This window comes from Microcaecilia unicolor, chromosome 1, assembly GCF_901765095.1.
Source record: "Microcaecilia unicolor chromosome 1, aMicUni1.1, whole genome shotgun sequence".
NCBI lineage: Eukaryota > Metazoa > Chordata > Amphibia > Gymnophiona > Siphonopidae > Microcaecilia > Microcaecilia unicolor.
In genome coordinates this window covers 122,889,449-122,909,465 of record NC_044031.1, presented here as the reverse complement: position 1 = coordinate 122,909,465, position 20,017 = coordinate 122,889,449, and the positions used below count along the sequence as shown (strand labels likewise).

The 20,017-nt window shown below is 42.5% G+C and overlaps 1 protein-coding gene across 1 annotated transcript in view; it reads right to left on the bottom strand.

The window, feature by feature from the left end:
* Positions 1 to 2,432, bottom strand: part of ABCB1 (ATP binding cassette subfamily B member 1) — a 265,216-nt gene extending 262,784 nt beyond the window's left edge. The window contains exons 1-2 of the mRNA XM_030199760.1: positions 2,278 to 2,432; positions 1,910 to 1,998 (exon numbers count right to left, since the gene is read on the bottom strand). Coding sequence (XP_030055620.1) covers positions 1,910 to 1,998; positions 2,278 to 2,304 — 116 coding nt within the window. The 5' untranslated portion in view covers positions 2,305 to 2,432. The remainder of the gene's footprint in view (positions 1 to 1,909; positions 1,999 to 2,277) is intronic.
* Positions 2,433 to 20,017: the final 17,585 nt, after the last annotated feature.

Sequence of the window (20,017 nt, the reverse complement as noted above, 5' to 3'; positions counted from 1 at the left end):
GAGGAAGATTTGGGTGGGATATTGGTGCCAGAAATGGTATTCGAAGCTGACGAGTCGGAGAAACTTAATAAATTCTCTGTAAACCTGGAGGATGTAATGCTTCAGTACTACAAACTGAAGAGTAGCAAATCTCCTAGACCAGATGGTATTCATCCCAGAGTATAAATGACCTAGAGATGGGAGTAACTAGTGAGGTAATTAAATTTGCTGATGACACAAAGTTATTCAAAGTCGTTAAAGCGCGGGAGGATTGTGAAAAATTACAAGAGGACCTTACGAGACTGGGAGACTGGCCGTCTAAATGGCAGATGACGTTTAATGTGAGCAAGTGCAAAGTGATGCATGTGGAAAAGAGGAACCCAAATTATAGCTACATCATGCAAGGTTCCACGTTAGGAGTCACCGACCAAGAAAGGGATCTAGGTGTCGTCGTTGATGATACGTTGAATCCTTCTGCTCAGTGTGCTGCTGCAGCTAAGAAAGCAAATAGAATGTTAGGTATTATTAGGAAAGGAATGGAAAACAAAAATGAGGCTGTTATAATGCCTTTGTATCGCTGCATGGTGCGACCGCACCTCGAATATTGTGTTCAATTCTGGTCGCCGCATCTCAAAAAAGATATAGTGGAATTAGAAAAGGTGCAGAGAAGGGTGACAAAAATGATAAAGGGATTGGGACGACTTCCCTATGAGGAAAGGCTAAAGCAGCTAGGGCTCTTCAACTTGGAGAAAAGGCGGCTGAGGGGAGATATGATAGAGGTATATAAAATAATGAGTGGAGTTGAACAGGTAGATATGAAGCGTCTGTTTACGCTTTCCAAAAATACTAGGACTAGGGGTCATGCAATGAAGCTACAATGTAGTAAATTTAAAACGAATTGGAGAAAAATTTTCTTCACTCAACATGTAATTAAACTCTGGAATTTGCTGCCAGAGAATGTGGTAAAGGTGGTTAGCTTAGCTGAGTTTAAAAAAGGTTTGGATGGCTTCCTAAAGGAAAAGTCCATAGACCATTATTAAATGGACTTGGGAAAAATCCACTATTTCTGGGATAAGCAGTATAAAATGTTTTGTACTTTTTTGGGATCTTGCCAGGCATTTGTGACCTGGATTGGCCACTGTTGGAAACAGGATGCTGGGCTTGATAGACATTTGGTCTTTCCCAGTATGGCAATACTTATGTATGTACATTTCCAGTTGCTTTTACTATTCATTTCACAAACATTTTCATTTCCATTGTTGCCCAGCTTGAAAACTGGTGATCTAGTGTTTCTCAGTATCACGATCAGTCTGTTATTTTCATGCTACTTGCTCTTGAGAGACTGGCAGTAACAACATTTAGAAACAGTTGTTCTGTGCTCCAATCAGATTTGCTCAATTTTGGTACCCTACATGTTATTTTGGCATTCAGAAGTTTGTTTCAAGTCCATCAGCCTGAGCCAATTGCTGATTTAAAAACAAAATAAAACAAAAATAAAAGTATGGGGCGGGAGCCAGCAATGGCTTCCACTTTCCGCTCCAGTTACAGTCAGCGGGGCTGCAATTTCAAAAGGTTCCAGCTCCACTACCTGGAATGAAGAGGCAAAAAAACCCCAACAACTTAGTGTGCTGTATAAAAAGAAGTATCTGTATATAATATATGTAAACCGCTTTGGTTGCACCCACAGAAAGGTGGTATATTGAATCCATGACCCTTTATTTACCTTTTGCTTCAGCAGCAGCCATGTGCCCAGGCATGCCACAATGTCATTATGTAGTTTTATGCACCTTGAGGCATACAACTCCCAGATTTTGTAGTATGAAGTAAAGGCATGTTAAGCACATTATTTTTGGTATAAGTTTTCAGACAGCAGCCCCAGTCAGAAATTGGTTTAAACTATGGGAAGATAAGAAGCAGGGCCACTGCTCACCCTTTATTGTCAGCATCGTCAGCCGTGGGAAGTCCATCATTAACCCCGTTGGCAATAGGCTCCATTTTATCTACCGAATCTTCTCCATTCTATTTTAAGAAACATGAAAAATAATTCAACGTTACAGTTCCTTTTGTTATACTTAAAACTGACACTAGTTATACAGTCGAGTCAACAAAGTAAAGGCACATTTAAGAGGAACAAACTGTGATGGCTATAGGGATTATATTAAATAAATATTGATTTTTAAAAACCCTGACCCTAGTTAACTCATCTCTCTTCTTAACTATAATTCATCTGCTCTGTGTGTCTGGGACCTGCTGCTCCTCCCTCGCCCCCGCTTTTCAGGTCTGTCCCTGGGCTCTTACCGCCGAGCTCTTTTTCCTCCTGTACATGTCGCCTCGGAACGTTCCCGGCTCTTCTTCGAACTCCGCGGCGCCGGGTTTCCAGTGAAGACGCCGGGCGGACAGCACGAGACTAAAAGTGTCCCGGTTCCTCCTCCTCCGCAGCAGGTGATGATGCCCCTTGGACCGTGACGGGAAAAGCGCGTAACAGGGCAGGTGCCGGGGACAGCGGGGATGATGTGTTACGGGCCCCTCCTCCGGGGGCTGTCTCGCGATTCTCACACTCCGCTTCCTTTCCCTCGCTCCGCAATAGTGACAGGCGGGGGCGCAGGGAGTCTCTCACCGGGGGGAGGGGGGTGCGCGCGCGCCCTGGCCGCCCTGTGCTCACAGCAACAGCACCTCCAATAGCGCTCTGTCACCTACAGTCAGCCCAGTTTGTGGAGATGGGGCTGTTTTTGCAGGCTGATGTAGATGTTGGACTGGGGTGGGGGGCGGTTTCAGAGCATTTGTAGGGTGGGTGGGTTAGTTTACAGAAAGGTGGGGCGGGCAGGAAGAATAGAGAATTCCGCCTGTTAAACTGTTTTGCCCTGTTCTGCAACTCAACTGCTACATTTCATTCTTAAGGGGAGTAGTTATCAACGTGGGCTGCTTTAAGATGGAAAGTTATAACCAGGGCTACGATAAAGACATTGTTTTACCACTAATTGGTGCTATTTTAGCACAGGTCCCATTTTATTCCGTAAGACCTAGTTAATAATAATTGGGGTTAACAGTAAAATAACACTTTTTAAGGCTAGCCCAAGTTGATAACTTTCCTCTTAAGTTTCTGCGCTACAGAAGCTGGAACTCCTGCCATAGAAATGCACTGGTATGTATGTATGTATGTTTGTGTGTGTGTGTGTGGAGGGGGGGGGGGTCTTATAGCTCTGGAACCAAATTAGTTGTGTCTTTTTACCTGTTTTTCCCTCATGCAAAGTATCATTACATTCCATTAAATTACTGGAGAATTAGTTTGCCCCCATCCAGATAGACAGACATTCTCAACCCCTTTTGTATTTCCATGCAAAATCAGGAATGTGTCTAAATGTTTTGTAGTATTCAAACCACACCCAGAACATGCCCCCTTTGACTATGTGCCTGATGTGTACATGTCATGCAACTGTACTAAAATTACCTTTAATTTTATTGTTCTTTCCAAAACAAAAGAATGTTTGGGTATTGCTCCTTTCAAACCCCCTTACATGTATCCCCTCCAGGGCAGAGACAACACACACACACACATATATATATATTTATATATATGGGTCAACTCTATATGTTTATTATTGCTGTTTAAGCAGGTCTACAGAGTTTCAGACTACTGTATTTTGTAAATAAGAAAATGTAGTTGTCTTCCTGAGCAATCTGGTCTAGCTTTCCAAAACAATTGGTGGTGCTAAACTCAAGCTTAAATTACCCCTTCCACCCCTTCCCCCCCTCCCCCACCCACACCCACCCACAAACACACACATACACACACACACACACACACACACACACACAACAACAACAACAACCAAAACAAAGAAAAAACAGTCTCATATTTTTCTAGGCTGTCAAGGAGACATTTCATTGCCTCCTTCACCTAGATTGGGAGGCCATTTTGACCCCTCTATAAAGAAAAGTTTTATAATGTTGCTCCTGAGTGTATCCCTTTTTAAATTCTATATGATTACTTCTTTTTTTAAATTCCTTTCCACTTAAAAAATGTTTACATTTATCAATCCAGGGGCCAAATTACTGGGACTAAATCCTGGATTAAGGTCTATCTATGCAAGTAGCACTAAACAGAATTAGAATAGCTACAAAAGCACATGCTATATACTATGTGCTTTGAGTCTGGTTCACCAAGGTCTTTTCTCTAGACTTCGGAAAAAGCCTTAGGAGCCCTTTTACTAAAGGTTTGGTATGCGGCAGTGGGCTTGCTGTGCGCCAATCTGGAACTACCTCTGGGCTACCGCAGGAGCTCAACAGTAGTTCCCACCCCCAGCGTGTGCCATTTCTAGCGCTACAAAAATATTTTCTATTTTTGTAGCACCGGTGCTTACCCAGTGGCAATCGCTGACCAGTTACCACTGGATTAGCATGGGAGACCTTGATGGGTGGGGGTAAGTGCTCCTCCCCAAAATGGCCATGTGGTACGTGGTTCATTTACCGCACGACCATTTCTTTTTCTTTTAAGAAACAGCCAATTTTACTCACTGTGGTGAAAAGGGGCCCCAGTGCGTGTCAAAAACTGGTGCCGACACTAACGCAGGCCCCCTTTTACCAGAGCTTAGTAAAAGGACCGTAAGATGTTCTCCTTTAGAGAAGTGTGCAGGCCACACATTTTTATTTAGTTTAGTTTTTATGTAATTTATGGGATTTTTCATTTTATTTGGTTTTTCTTTATTTCAGGGTAATGTCAATAGTTTGCTGTATTCTGCTATAGTACATACTAGAGCTCAGTAGTGCACCTTATTTGCTCAAATAATATGCCCTATTGTTAAATATTCTGCTCCTTCGCTCTATAGTATACATTGTTGTGCAATAGAGCACACTATTCTTCGATAAATGACATTTAAAGGGGGGGGGGGGGTTCTACTGTTTCAGGTTGAAAACCACATGAAATGCCATACCATTTCCTATATTGTTTCAAATGAATGTACATCCCTAATCATTTATATACGTAATGAAAAAAAAGGTTTGCAAATCTTTATTGTATAGAGTTCAATCTTTATTGTATAGAGTTCAAAATGGTGCTGTTGCTGTGAACAATCCGGGGCTCATTTTCAAATGAGAAAAATGTCCAAAAAGTGGCATTAATCTGCATTTGGATGTTTTTTTAAGACATGTTTCTATGATGTCCATCATAAGTGCATTCAATCACAAGGGGGCATGTCAGGGGCATGTTAAGGGAGGGTTCTAGGCGTTCCTAACACTTGGATGTTTTTCTGCCATAATGGAACAAAACAAAAACATCCAGGGCTATAAGTTGGACGTTTCGGTCTAGACCTGTTTTATTAATGAATAAACCACAAATAAATGACCAGATGACCACTGGAGGGTATCACAGATGGCCTCCCCTTACTCCCCCAGTGGTCACTAACCCCCTCCCAAAAAATTGTGATTAAAAACAGTACTTACCACCCTCTATGCCAGCCTCAGATCTTATACTCAGGTCCATTACAGCAGCATTCAGGTCCCTGGAGTAGGCTGCGCGTTTGGTCCTGCTATTCTTATAAAAAAAACTCAGGCTGGCAGCCAGATGCACTAAACTTAACGAGCCAGCAACTTGGGTTTTAAACTGGTTCTAGCCAGTTTAACGCGCAAGTAGTAAACTGGAACATGCACAAAAGGGTTCTCCGAGCCATTTTCCTGTCACGGTAGCAACAAACAAAAATGGAATGCAGATGACGTAATTACTATTATATTGTGAATGCGATGCAATGCACTACCATTTCCAACCCCTTGCACAAAAGCAGTCCCTACCTTTACCGTGATATATTGAACTTGTGCTCAGGGGCTGCTGGTAACTCCAGAGCTATCATAAGCACGTCATAGCACGTCCATATAGTGCGTGCATAAGTCTCTTCGACGTGCTATTTATGCGTGGGTACGTGCGTGTGCGCATTTGTCGGAGAAGTCATGGCTGCACGCGGGAGAAAGCCCAACTTCTCCGACATGGATGTGCTGTGGCTAGCACAGCTTTTTGTAATATGTGAAAAGTGTTTATTCCCCCAACCAGGGAAGAGGCGAGACATCCTGCACATGGATAAGGGCTGGGAAGTGCTACAGCGCCTCTTCAACAGGCGTTCTTCGTACCCCAGATCTGTAAGTATTGCCATGTGTCCCTTCCTCTCTCCCTCCCTCCTTCTTTATCGAACAGTTATACTGCCAGCATATTATACATGAATGTTCATAATGTGCGTCTAAAAAAAAGATATTTTCTAGAAGGTGGGGTAGGGGTGGAGCTAAGGGAGTGTTAGTGGAATTGGTGGTGCGGGCGCGCCCTCAAGTTTTTCCCTTATCGAACAGTTGTACTGCCAGCATATATGAACGCTCATAAAGTGCGTGTAAAAAAAAAAGACAAAAACTAAAAAGACAGCACATCGTTGGTTTTTTAATGTCCTTTATTTCTTTTGTCATGCTATCATAGGCGTCCGGTATAAGAGGCTTGGGGAGGCTAAGCCTCCCCAGCCACAAGTGGGAAGATGGTAGAACGAGAGGACATGAAATGAGATTGAAGGGGGGGCAGACTCAAGAAAAATGTCAGGAAGTATTTTTTCACGGAGAGAGTAGTGGATGCTTGGAATGCCCTCCCGCGGGAGGTGGTGGAAATGAAAATGGTAACGGAATTCAAACATGCGTGGGATAAGCATAAAGGAATCCTGTGCCGAAGGAATGGATCCTCAGGAGCTTAGTCAAGATCGGGAGGCGGGGCTGGTGGTTGGGAGGTGGGGATAGTGCTGGGCAGACTTATACGGTCTGTGCCAGAGCCGGTGGTTGGGAGGCGGGGCTGGTGGTTGGGAGGCGGGGATAGTGCTGGGCAGACTTATACGGTCTGTGCCCTGAAGAGCACAGGTACAAATCAAAGTAGGGTATACACAAAAAGTAGGAAATATGAGTTATCTTGTTGGGCAGACTGGATGGACCGTGCAGGTCTTTTTCTGCCGTCATCTACTATGTTACTATGTTACTATGTAAGTGCAGCCAGCCTTCGCATAACAAAAAACTGCTGGCTGTCTACCCAGCAGCAAGCAAAAGGGGGATCTGAGAGACCCTGCCTTCTTTGCAGCATTCTCCCGTCTTTCTCCTCCTCTAGTCTGCTCTTCTTTGCAGCGCCGCAGTTTCTTTTCTTCCCTGCCCTGCCCCTCGCGACTCTCACTTCAGGTTTGCAGCGCCACGGTTTCTCTTCTTCCCCGCCCCGCCCCCCACAACTCTCACTTCAGGGCTGGCATACTGTAGCGATTACAGTAATCTGCTTCAGCGCCTCAGCCTTCCCTACCAAAGCTCCGTCTCGTTTGATGCGACTTCCTGTTCCGAAAAGGCGGGAATGCAAGGGATCACTGGGCTGTGGGTAGGGCCGGGAAAGGGAAATATGCTAGAACCGCAAGGGGGGAGGGGAGAGACACAAGACTTGGCTCTGCTGGATCTTGGGGGGAGGGGGATGGACTTGGACAGATAGAAAGAAGAGCTGGAGGGGGAGAGGAATAATAAATGTTGACAAGCTGGTGGGAGGGGGGGAGAGAGGAAGCGTGACTCACAGGAGGAAGCCGGAACCGCTGGGGAAGGATTGAAGATTGGTAAGTGTTCTCAGCTGCAAATAAGAACTGTGCTTCAGGTTTTATAAGTCAAAATAAAAAAAGACATATTTTGTTTCATGCAGATCTCTTTTGTTTAAATATAACTAAATGGGTTATAAGCCCCCTAATACAGTGCCAAAATTGAAATTTGAAAACTCATCTCTATTTGGTTGTTAATAAAAGGAGCTCATTGTGAACACTATCCACCCTAAAAGGATGTTTTGTGGCTGTACATGAGAATTGTGATATGATCCCTTGTTTCATATTGTTAATGGTCTGTGTTTTCCGTATGGGTGGTATATTGGTATATTAGGGTTGGCCCAGTGTAGCATTTATGGTACAGTAAGGTTCTGAGTGTGTTTCTGCACAAGTTTGTGCATAGTGTTTTGCGGTTCAGGGATTGTTGACCTTATTGAGGTGACAAACATCAACATTTTAATTTAATTTTAGTTTGTCATAACATCAGACATGGTTTGGTTTTAGAATATTTTGGATGATCTGGTGTTGAATTGTTCCATAGATGTGTATGTGGTTTAGTGTTGGTAACTGCTTGAAATAATTGAGTTTAAAATATGATATGTCATTTATGATATATAAATTCATTTTTACATGCACATAGAAGCATTACTTGTCAATAACCAGCAGCCCTTCCTTGGGACTCAGTCTCTTCTCCACCATGACAAATTTATATACTGAATACAGTGCAAGAAAACTTTCACTTGCTAACCTTCAATCTCTCTAATTAGGGTGATACTTGTAACTTTTCACATTTGGGATGGGACACCCTTCGCTCCCCTATATATTAACCCTGAGCAGATCATTGACACCTATAATGCGAAGTCTAGTCGCCAGATGTTACTTCACTAATGTGACCATTTCATTTTGGGATTTTCCATGGATGGAAATAGCAGTGTTTAATAATTGATAATATTTTTGAATAGTATACATTGGTTAGTATATGCTTTGAGCAACCACTTTATTTTTTGACATATGATACATATCTAATATCTACATTTAATAAAAGGTATTAATTGTGACTATTTTATTTTTACTTATTTTTTTCTGTGTGTTGTCAGACAATTATGGATGTAAGCCCCACCCTTAGCCCCACCCCCTTTAGCCTCCCCAAACAGTTGGGCCACTGACCGCCTATGCCCGTACAGAAGCACCAGTGGTTGCACACAGCATGGAAAAAGGACATAAGTTTGATGATTTGAAATGTGTAGTCATTGATCATATCCCCTTATCTCTAAGAGGTGGAAATAGAGACAGACGACTTATACAAAAGGAGCAACGCTAGATCTACAGATTAAAATCGTTAGTCCCACATGGATTAAATAACAGGGTAGAGTGGAAAGCTTTTTTGTAAGGGTGTTATAGCACATATTTTTTTGTAAAGGTGTCACATCATATTTTTGAAGGTATAGTCTAAGAATGCATTTTACGATGAATAGTTCCCTTTAAATCATTAGCGTTCTCTGATTGGCTGTCAATATTGGCGTCTGGTTTAAAATGCTGCCACCATTTTAGAAGGCAGACAGAAAGACTGCACACATAGATATCAGGTAGGAGAACAGCAAGCCATCACAGGTCCACGGGTTTCTTAATCTCTCTAGATTCTTAATCTCTCTAGAAACTTAATGCTGTTTATTTAATTTCAGGGCGATATAGAAGGCTTTGGGTTCAGCTCCTTAAGAAGCTTTCAGCGAAACAGAAGCTCGCTGTTGGGAGTACCCATTTATATCAAAGCTAAACAGCAGCTAAATATACGTTCATCTGTATGATAAAACATGCTATGAAAATAATAGAAAAATTAGTAGATAACGAGGTTTTTTTGACTTGTGAGGATACTCGCCAGCAGTTTTACTTAAAGAAAAGAAACATTTCAATGTAAACGCTGGGCGACCTGGTCTAAGTGGCTGTTAAATCAGCTAGTACCGAGTATCTGAAGTCTTTTCTTCATAATAAGCAAGATACTAATGAGAGAGTTTTTACTTGCTAATAGTGGAGTGGTATATTATAAAAATGCACTTGCCTTTTTTTATTACTATCACAGAGAGGTATGGCATAATGAGGGGAGGGTGCCCTTTATGCAGAAGTTCTGTCCAGTCAGTCTAAATGTGCCAACATTATCCAGTTCAGCACAATATTAGTCGCCAAGTTTATACAAAGTTAATTCTGTTGAGTGGAAATAAATCTGTTGGCTCAGGCTACTTACTACTGAAAATCCATCATTGTTTCATTATTGCTACTAAGTATTACATATTAAGGACATTTGCTTTAAACTTTGTGGTAAATTGTTTATTCAATCCTTACATGCACATGGCTTTGCTTCTTAAACCCAAAGTTGACTCCTAAGGCAGTTGAACAATTAGGTATAAACTGTTGTTTCTGATTTTACTTGTTTTGGAGTGCTTTGGGTTCTGCTGATCTGTACATCTGCTGTCTAAAAGTTTGGAAGATGGAAATGAGAAAATAAAAAATAAGTTTTGGATGTACTCTGTAGAAGTTGTTGTTGTGCACTGTGTGTATGGATGCCTGTTCTGGTTTGTATCTGTGATAATATTGGAATAACTGTCTATACTTATGGCTACGATTTCTGAACATGCGACATTACTAAAGGACAGGCTTTTAAATCCCAGTTGGTATATGTGCTAATCTCAACTTTGTCAAATGTTTCAGACATGTCTATGTACTTGCTCCCATGATATAACTGAATTCTATGGTGATGGCACAAGGAAAGCAAGTTTGATCTAGTGAAGACTAGCTCAGAATAAACTGCTCTTTAGATGGGCCCTAGTATTACCCTATTAGAAATGTGACCATACTATGACTCTGTGGTTACATTTCACTAATAAGTTAAACGATTAACTGACTTTCTTGAAAGAATTATATAAATTTTGAATACATAACTAGGGATACAAACACACACTTATTTATTCAACATTACAGTTCTTCATGTACATCCACAAAACAACCTTTTAGGGTGGATAATGTTCACAATGAGCTCCTTTTACTATTGACCAGATAGAGAGAAGAGTTTTCAGTTTTGGCACAGTATATAAGTCATCACAAGAACAAAATATAAGAAAACCAATGGACTGCATTAGGGCTTATAGCCCGTTTAGTTATGTTCAAATCCGCATGAAACAAAATATTTATTCTTATTTTGACTTATAAAATCACTTGTCCCTGAAACATGTCTCAAAACAGAATAATCCATTTGTGTGGAAGGAACTGCTTGCCCTGGGATTTGTAGCATGGAATGTTGCCATGATTTGAGTTTCTGCAGGTACTTGTGACCTGGCTTTGGCCACTGTTGGAAATAGGATACTGGCCTAGACGGACCATTGGTCTGACCCAGTATGGCTACTCTTATGTTCTAAGTCAGCTGTTCGGGGAAAAAAAATACAGAAGTACGCATCTATTTGATAGTGGAGAAAAAAAAATGAAAGATCGATGCCAGACAGATGTAGAGAAAGGAAGAAGAAAAGAGGAGATAGAAGAAATGGAAAGGACAACCTGGAAAAGAATTTGGAACAGTGATTCATGGAACGTGTGAAACAAAACAAAAAAGACTGGGATCAACCCAATTAGAAAATTAAATTCCCAGAGAACAAAGGTAGAAAAGAAAAAAAGTTATTTTTATGTAATACTTTGTAAGGACTGAGATGTACCTTCTTTGTAAAATATACATGTTTTCTTTTTTTATTTTGCAGAGTACAGAAGAAAATGCATTTCTGTTTCTCTTTTACCAGTATTGCATTGAGTCTGGCTTTGTTGGGCAGAGTGGAGGGGGTCTCTATTTCAACTTTTGTCTGCATGTTGTTTTTTTTTTTTTTTTGCTCCTTATTCTGTATTAGATGAGGGTCTGTCCATGTTCTGCATGTGCGACTGAGATGAAGGATTCTGCTAGCATGTAGTGTCTGTGTAGGAATGTGTAACAGTGCGGCTTGTTCCAGTTTCCCAATAGTAGGTATATTGGTGCTGTAGAGCCCAATGTAATATATATATAGCACTGTCTTTTCATAGGTTTGTTCGGGCTGTTATGGTGTGGTAAGTTTGGTGTTCTAGCGCAGTGTTTCCCAAGTTGGTCCTGGAGTACCCCCTTGCCAGTCAGGCTTTAAGGGTATCCACAATAAATATGCATGAAATTTATTTCCATATTCTGCCTCCTTTACATGCAAATTCATTGTGGATAGCCTGAAAACCTGAATGGCAAGGGGCTACTCCAGGACCACCTAGGGAAACACTGTTCTGGGGCTCAGTGTAATATTTGTAGCACTGTCTTTTCGTAGGTAGGTTAAGGCTGTTATGGTGTTGTAAGTTTTCAGTATAGGTTTTGGGTATCATTTTGCAGGGTTTTGTGTTATTTCACAAAGTGTCTGGCCCTATTTGAAAGTAGGCTCCGGGGCAAGGGCCGCCTTTGGTGGCCCTTGTCAACCAAAATAAAAATGCTCAGGACTAGTGGTCTCCACATCCTGTAGAGTCACCCCATAAACAATAGTCCATCTGATTTAAATAAAGTGTCTAGCAGTGGAAGGAGTGTGTGTGATGTTCCTGAGGTGATGGTCACAATTTGAATATTTTTACTTGTAGTTAAGAAGACAGGTTGCCTGCTCTGGCCAGTCTGGGGACCTCTTCTGCATCCTGTCTCCTGATGTAACTTCCTGTTTCCTTGCAGGCAGGACATCACATAACAGAGAGAGCCTGTATTAATCATTGCCCATCATAGCCACAGGCACTGTTGTCTAGCTGACACCAACTAACGCCTATTTTTATAAAAGCCTTCTCCCCCTGATGTCAATACCTGGCTACGCCTCTGGTGTACAGTTGGAGGTAATGGGTTTTGGGGGGCTCAGCAGACAAGATAAGGGAGCAGCAGTGAGACGCTTAACTGGAAGCATTTATTTAAAGCCCACTGCAGTGCCCCTAGGGTGCTCAGCTGCTCTGCTGGGATATCTGTGTTGCCAGTCTACTAAGAATGCTGGCTCTTCCTACATCCCAATGGCTTGATTTTGTGCATTTTTCACTTGGACTTTTTTTTTTTTTTTTTAGAAAATGGATTAAAAAGATAAACCACAGAGCACAAAAACATCTAGCAAATAGCCATTAAAAAAAAGATAGATGTTTTTTCTGTTTTATAAATGGCTATATTCCCATACAGATCTACTGACACTGAATCCAGAAGCTTGTGAGGAACGTGGCCTTTGAGGATGAAAGATGTGTCTAAGCTGGGATGAGACTCTCTCCTTAGCACCAGCAACAAAGGAACTCCTTCTGGCTCCAAGGACACCTGACCTCAGACAAACTGCAGAATCCTTATCTGTACCAAAGATAAGGCCTCTGCGGGGGGGGGGGGGGGGGGGGGATCCTTAATTATCGCCTTCATCTTGACCACTGCAGTATAGAAAGAAACATAAACAGCAAAAGCATAGGCAGCTTACACAGAGAGGGGCATTTTCAATATGACGTCTAAGTCCAACTTTGGACACTTTGCTAAAAACATCCAAAATTCAAGTGGAAAGGGCTATTTTGGAAAAGGGATTCTGTCTAGAAGCAGACCGGAATACAATATTTCAGACCCTGAATTGACTGCTCAGTTGAAAGGTAATTCCATAAGCTTTTGTTCAGGAACGTTGGATTGGTCAGCAAGATCCAGGTAATATTTGTTCTTCTCAAAGCAAAAACTGTATCCTTTTTAGTCCAGTATCACAGCCTTTACGCAAGGACTTCATTTTATAGAAAATACAAAAGTTTGTTTACAACCGACATAGAATTTTCTTTGTTCCTAGAACTGTGGAACCTTGTGTAGAAAGAAAGTTTGGAAATAGTCTTTGTTACTATCTTTTAGAAACCAAAGGGGTTCTTTCACTTAAGGTTAGCACATTATCTGGCTCATTTTCGAAAGAGAAGGATGCCCATCTTTCAACACAAATCAGGAGATGGGCGTCCTTCTCACAAGGTTGTTCAAATCGGCATAATTGAAAGCCGATTTTTTTGACACCCTCAACTGCTTTTCGTCGCAGGGACGTCCAAAGTTAATGGGGATGTGTCGGTAGGGAAGCAAAGACGGGACTGGGGCGTGATTAGGAGATGGTCATCCTCGGTTGATAATAGAAAAAAGAAGGGCGTCCCTGACGAGCACTTGGCCGACTTTACTTGGTCCATTTTTTTTCACGTCCAAGCCTCAAAAGGTTGCCCCAACTGACCAGATGACCACCGGAAGGAATCGGGGATGACCTCCCCTTACTCCCCCAGTGGTCACTAACCCCCTCCCGCCATAAAAAACAAGTTTAAAAATACTTTTTTGCCAGCCTCTATGCCATCCTCAAATGCCATACTCCCCGGGTCCATCGCAGCAGTATACAGGTCCCTGGAGCAGTTGTAGTGGGTGCAGTGTACTTCAGGCAGGTGGACCTGGGGGGTGGGGGGGTTGGGGGGCTCAGCACCCAAGGTAAGTATTTTTTCACGGAGAGAGTGGTGGATCCTTGGAATGCTCTCCCACGGGAGGTGGTGGAGAGGAAAACGGTAACGGAATTCAAACATGCATGGGATAAACATAAAGGAATCCTGTTCCGAGGGAATCGATCCTCAGAAGCTTAGCTGAGATTGGGTGGCAGAGCCGGTGGTGGGAGGCGGGGCTGGTGGTTGGGAGGCGGGATAGTGCTGGGCAGACTTATACAGTCTGTGCCAGAGCCGGTGGTTGGGAGGCAGGGATAGTGCCGGGCAGACTTATACAGTCTGTGCCATGAAAATGACAGATACAAATCAAGGTAAGGTATACACAAAAAGTAGCACATATGAGTTTATCTTGTTGGGCAGACTGGATGGACCGTGCAGGTCTTTTTCTGCCATCATCTACTATGTTATGTTACTGTTGCAGGAAAGTTGGGACACAATTTCTTCAGGAAGTCCTTCACTGGAGTTGGGCAGTGCAGCTAGAATGATTGGGTTTTCAGATATCCATAATGAATGTGCTGAAGATAGGTTTGCATGTTTGCTTCTGCCTGTGTTGCGTGTAAATCTATCTCCTGCATGTTCAGTTAGGGTAGCCTGAAAACATTACCAGTTTGTGACCTTTGAGAACTGAGGTTTGGCACCCCTAGGATACAATGGCGGTTGTTAGCATGAGCACATCTATGCCCAGAAGTGATTTGGGAAAGATATGCTGCCTGACAACACTGGCAGCAGAAGAGGTGAGCAGCTGATTCTGTGAGGGAATTAAAAGTGAATGGGCTGGTGTTTCTTTTGGGACCCTGTATAGCTAAGAAAACATTGGTACTGGAGCATGATTCACTAATTACATTTGAATTCATTTGGCAGGTGACTGTTACTTTGAAATGTGCTCCAGGTAACACTAGATTTCACGGATGCCTCTCTCATAGTAATTTAAGATGTTGAGGGCAGGCTCAAAGAAACTGGGGAAAATTGAGAAACTGGAAACACATGTCAATCTCTGCAAACTGCTAATTTGTTTTAATGTAGGACAGTGCCTCAGTCCATTGACATTTAAATCTGAGGGCATTCAGTTTTCCCTGTACAGCTGCCAGGAGATAAGTATGGCTTCTACTGGAATTTCTACTGGAATTCTTGACTGAGGTCCTCAAAATTCCAGTAGAAGCCATCCGGTCTTTGAATAATTTTTTTCCTTGCTTTTCATTCAAGAAGTATTTGGAGAGAGGAAGTGGCAGGGTGGTAACATAATCCAAAACAGTAGGTGACAGTGGACAGGCTCAGGCTCACTGCAGTTTTGGAGAGCACTGAGGAAGTCAATCATATTAGTTGGCTGATATCCTTTGTTTTCAAGTCAAATAAAAATAATCTGGTGAGGCTTTTCTTTTCTGCAAGTAATTCTGTTTATAAGTCAGTAGAACGGCTGTTTCCTCATTTATGTGAGCAGATACAGAACAAGCATAGACTGTTTCTGCAGATACAGCATTGAGTAGTACTGGGGGATAATTTGGGGGATAAGCTTCAAAATGTTCGATTACATTTACAGATGTTAGGTGTATTTTCTTCTTCCTTAAGAATGTGAGGACTTTTCTGAACAATTGACTCTGATCTCATAAGCATGCACATACAAATTCATCAGAAAGTATAAACCCTGCACATCGGAATCACCAGAACATTTTCACTTTATTGGAAAAAAATGTAGCTGATTTCTTACAGTTCATATAAGAAAATCAGAAACTTGCTGTACTGGACTTCCGGTTTGGTGCTCATTCAATATGGCTGCCTAGGGTATTTGCTCTGTGCTCTCCAAGAGTGTAATTATCCTGCAGTTCTTTTATAGCATTTTTATTTAGGCTTTAAATAATAGCATCTTAACTAAGAAGATGTCCAATGTGAACCAGACCAAAATTGAGTCTGTTTTTCCTCCAGCATACAGTGGTAGACATCCTAAATACCTATTAAAATGGTGAGTTCACGTGAGGTAAACGAATTGTTGGAACCTACATTAGCGGAGCTCACACAAATAAAAAATATGATTCAGAACAGTTGTTTAGCAATTACAGATTTAAAGTAAGATGTTAATAACATGAAAGAAAAGTTAGACTCTGTGTGTGAACAACAAGCGTTTCTTGAGGGCTGTGTGGTACAAAATGAACTTACAGTTAAAGATTTACAACATCCGCAAAAAACATTGGAGAGGATTCAATTGGAGCTTGAGGAGGCTAATAATCGAAGCCGTTGAAATAATGTTCATATATTAGGATTAACAGAGGGAGCAGAATGTCAAGACCCGGTGGGTTTTATTGAAAAAAATGCTTCCTGCCCTGCTTGGCCTCACTTTTCAGTAACCATTTGAGGTTGAAAGGGCATGTAGCATGCCTGCTTGACACCTGGCATCCATACAGGGGCCAAGGCCCTTGTCGTTAAAAAATACTGAGATATTTGCAAGCCCTTGAGATACTGTCTAAGGCAAAGTCAACCAGAAATATTGCTTGGAATGGGGTGAAATTAATTATTCTACCTGATCTGGCTCCGGTGACCATGAAGAAGTGAAAGGATCTTTTGGCCCTTTGACCACAGCTCAGAGCCCTTGGAGCGCAATTTGGAATGTTTTACCTGGCTAGACTCCGGGTTACCGTTGCAAATCACTACTCACAACTTAGAACATCCAGAGGCTCTATAGAAATTTCTTCACGACCATGGGCAAACTACTCCATGAATCTGGTGGTTTTTGAATTAGTATGCTATTACTGTTGCACTATCCAGCTTATAATCGAAAGAGAAAAACACCTATATTTTGACCCAAATCGGGAGATGGGCGTTTTTCTCGCAAAGGCGCCCAAATCGGTATAATCGAAAGCCGATTTTGGGCGTTTCCAACTGCACTCCGTCGCAGAAATGAATAAAGTTGACGGGGGCGTGTCGGAGGCGTTGTGGAGACGGGACTGGGGCGTGGTTATCAGCCGAGGAGAGATGGGCGTCTTTAGCTGATAATCGAAAAAAAAGGCGTTTTTACCGCGATTTTGGGTCACTTTTTCTGGACCCTTTTTTTTCACGAACAAGTCCCAAAAAAGTGCTCCAACTGCCCAGATGACCACTGGAGGGAATCGGGGATGACCTCCCCGGACTCCCCCAGTGGTCACTAACCCCCTCCCACCAAAAAGAAACCCACTTTAAAAACTTTTTTCCAGCCTCTATGCCAGCCTCAAATGCCGTACCCACCTCCATGACAGCAAAATATGTTCGATCCTGTCACAGCCTTTCCCTGGGTCAGATATGGCTCTCGGGTGCACTACAGGGTCACATCAGCATTGCATTGTGGTGGGTGTAGGGTATTGGGCTCCGTGATTTCATTAGCTTCTGTTACAGTCTCACGATGTTGGTAGTTGGTAGGCTCTTCTCCCATGGTGCTTTTCCCCCTGCCTACTGGGTCAGAGTGTGCCCTGTTGTGTTTCCGGTAGTCCATGACGTAGTGGCCATTTTTGTAAGCCAGTTTTAGATCCCTTCCATGTGTTAGCCACGTTAGAGAACTTAGTTCTTACCTTGAATGTGGCTGAAAGAGGGCATTGTACAACATTCTGCCAGCTCTGACCTGCTAATCTCACTACCAGGGAGACTCGTTGCCAGTGGTGGGGCACAACCTCTGATCTGCAGTTAACTGTGAGTAAGCATGCTTATTCCAATAAAGGACGTTTTCGGAGAGATTAGTGTTCAGGTGTCAACTGGTGTGCCAATGTTATACAGCAGTAACAAGTCCTAGAGGCCTGCGTGTATGCAGGTCCCTGGAGCACTTTTAGTGGGTACCGCAGTGCACTTCAGCCAGGTGGACCCAGGCCCATCCCCCCCCCCCACCTGTAACACTTGTGCTGGTAAATGGGAGGCCTCCAAAACCCACTGTACCCACATGTAGGTGCCCCCTTCACCCCTAAGAGCTATGGTAGTGTTGTACATATGTGGGTAGTGGGTTTTGGGGGAGGGGAGGTTGGGAGCTCAGCACCCGTGGTAAGGGAGCTATGCATGTGGGAGCTTTTCTGAAGTCCACCGCACTGACCTAGGGTGCCCAGTTGGTGTCCTGGCATATCAGGGGGGCGAGTGTACTACGAATCATGGTCCTTCCCATGACCAAATGGCTCGGATTAGGACGTTTTTGAGCTGGGCGTTTTTAGTTTCCAATATCGCTAAAACAAACAAACTCCCAGCTCAAAAACGTCCATTTTTTCGAAAATACGGTTCGGCCCGCCCCTTCATGGACCCATTCTCGGAGATAAACGCCCATGGAGATAGGCGTTTCCATTCGATTATGCCCCTCTATGTGAGATCTGCTAACAGATGCTATTGATTCTCAAGTTTCTTTTATTACTTGTTGTTAATATATTCAGTGAAGATGCTTTACTTAATTTCTTTTGATCCACGATAATGTTTCTTTGAAAAAGATGGATGTGATTCTTTTTTTTTTTGCCTGTTTAATATTTTTATTAGTTTTCAATACAGCACAAACAACTGTGCAGCAAAGATTATACATGGTGTATAAGGCAATAGAAGAAAAGAAGTAAGGGAGAGGAAAAGGAAAAAAAAACCCAAAACAAAACATGCACATGCCAAATCCAGTAAAAGAACATCAGCTAGTGATATTAAGCACAGCGTGGTACATTTTGAAAATAAGATACAAGGGGAGATCATTTTTCCACATGCAAGGCAAACAAGTGATTTTTTTGCAAGATATGTTTCAAGTTTGGAACAATAAATTCCATCATTCCTGATATGTGACCTGGTTCAGAGATTTCCAATGTAAAAAAATTACCTTCAAAGCCAATGAAAGCATGGTGTTAAAAAACGCACATTCGTTTGGTTTTAAACTGTTCTGTAAACAGCGGTCTTTAAGTACCACACACTTAAAAGACAGCGTACCCGAAAGGTGGAAAACAGCCATCAACAGCGACCAAATGTCTTTCCAGTAGGTTTGAAGACACGCACAATCAAATATGAGATGTTTAAGACTGCCTTGCTGAGAGTGACACGACCAACAAAGGTTAGACTTTGAGGAATCAGCGATGTGGAGTCTAACAGGTGTCCACAATGCCCTGTGCAGAAAGAAATACATAGATTGCAGCGCCGACGAGGACGTGGAGTATTTAAACAAGCATCTCCAAGTCCGTTCCCATAAACTATCCGAAATAGGTTCCTGAATATCTTCTTCCCAACATTTACGAAGGCCTGCGCATCGAAAGGAGGAGCTACCTAACATCAGCTTATACAGATGCGAGGCAACATGGCCGACTTGCTGAACCCTATGACTAATGGATGGATGTGATTCTAATTTGATTTGTAGATTATATATTTTGCTTAAATGTTGTTTTACTGTATGAAGGAAATATACCTGAATACCTTTCTTAAATAGCTTGGAAATAAATGGTCTAGTGTGGGCCTGAGGGTATGAGGTGGATCGGATATATGAAATATTGGATCACTAGCAGGTAGGGTAGTGTAGTGGCATAAATGTGTTGGAAATTTTAAATTTTATTTTCTTATATTATTCTGTGGATGCAATTTTGTTTTTACTAAGGTATACTATAGTAGTAATGTCCTTTACCTTTATAGGGCTTTTCAAGATTTTTTTCTTCACTGTATTATGGGAGGGCTAAAAATTGTGTCACGTGGAGGGGCATAATCGAACGGGGCGCCCAAGTTTTCCTGGGGCCGTCCTCACAGGACGGCTCCATGAAGGGGCGGGGAAACCCGTATTATCGAAACAAGATGGGCTTCCATCTTTCGTTTCAATAATACGGTCGGGGACGCCCAAATCTCAACATTTAGGTTGACCATAGAGATGGTCGTCCTTAGGTCGTCCTTAGAAATGGCCCTGCCCAGTTTTTGGCGATAATGGAAACTGAGGACGCCCATCTCAGAAATGACCAAATCCAAGCCATTTGGTCATGGGAGGAGCCAGCATTCGTAGTGCACTGGTCCCCCTGACATGCCAGGAC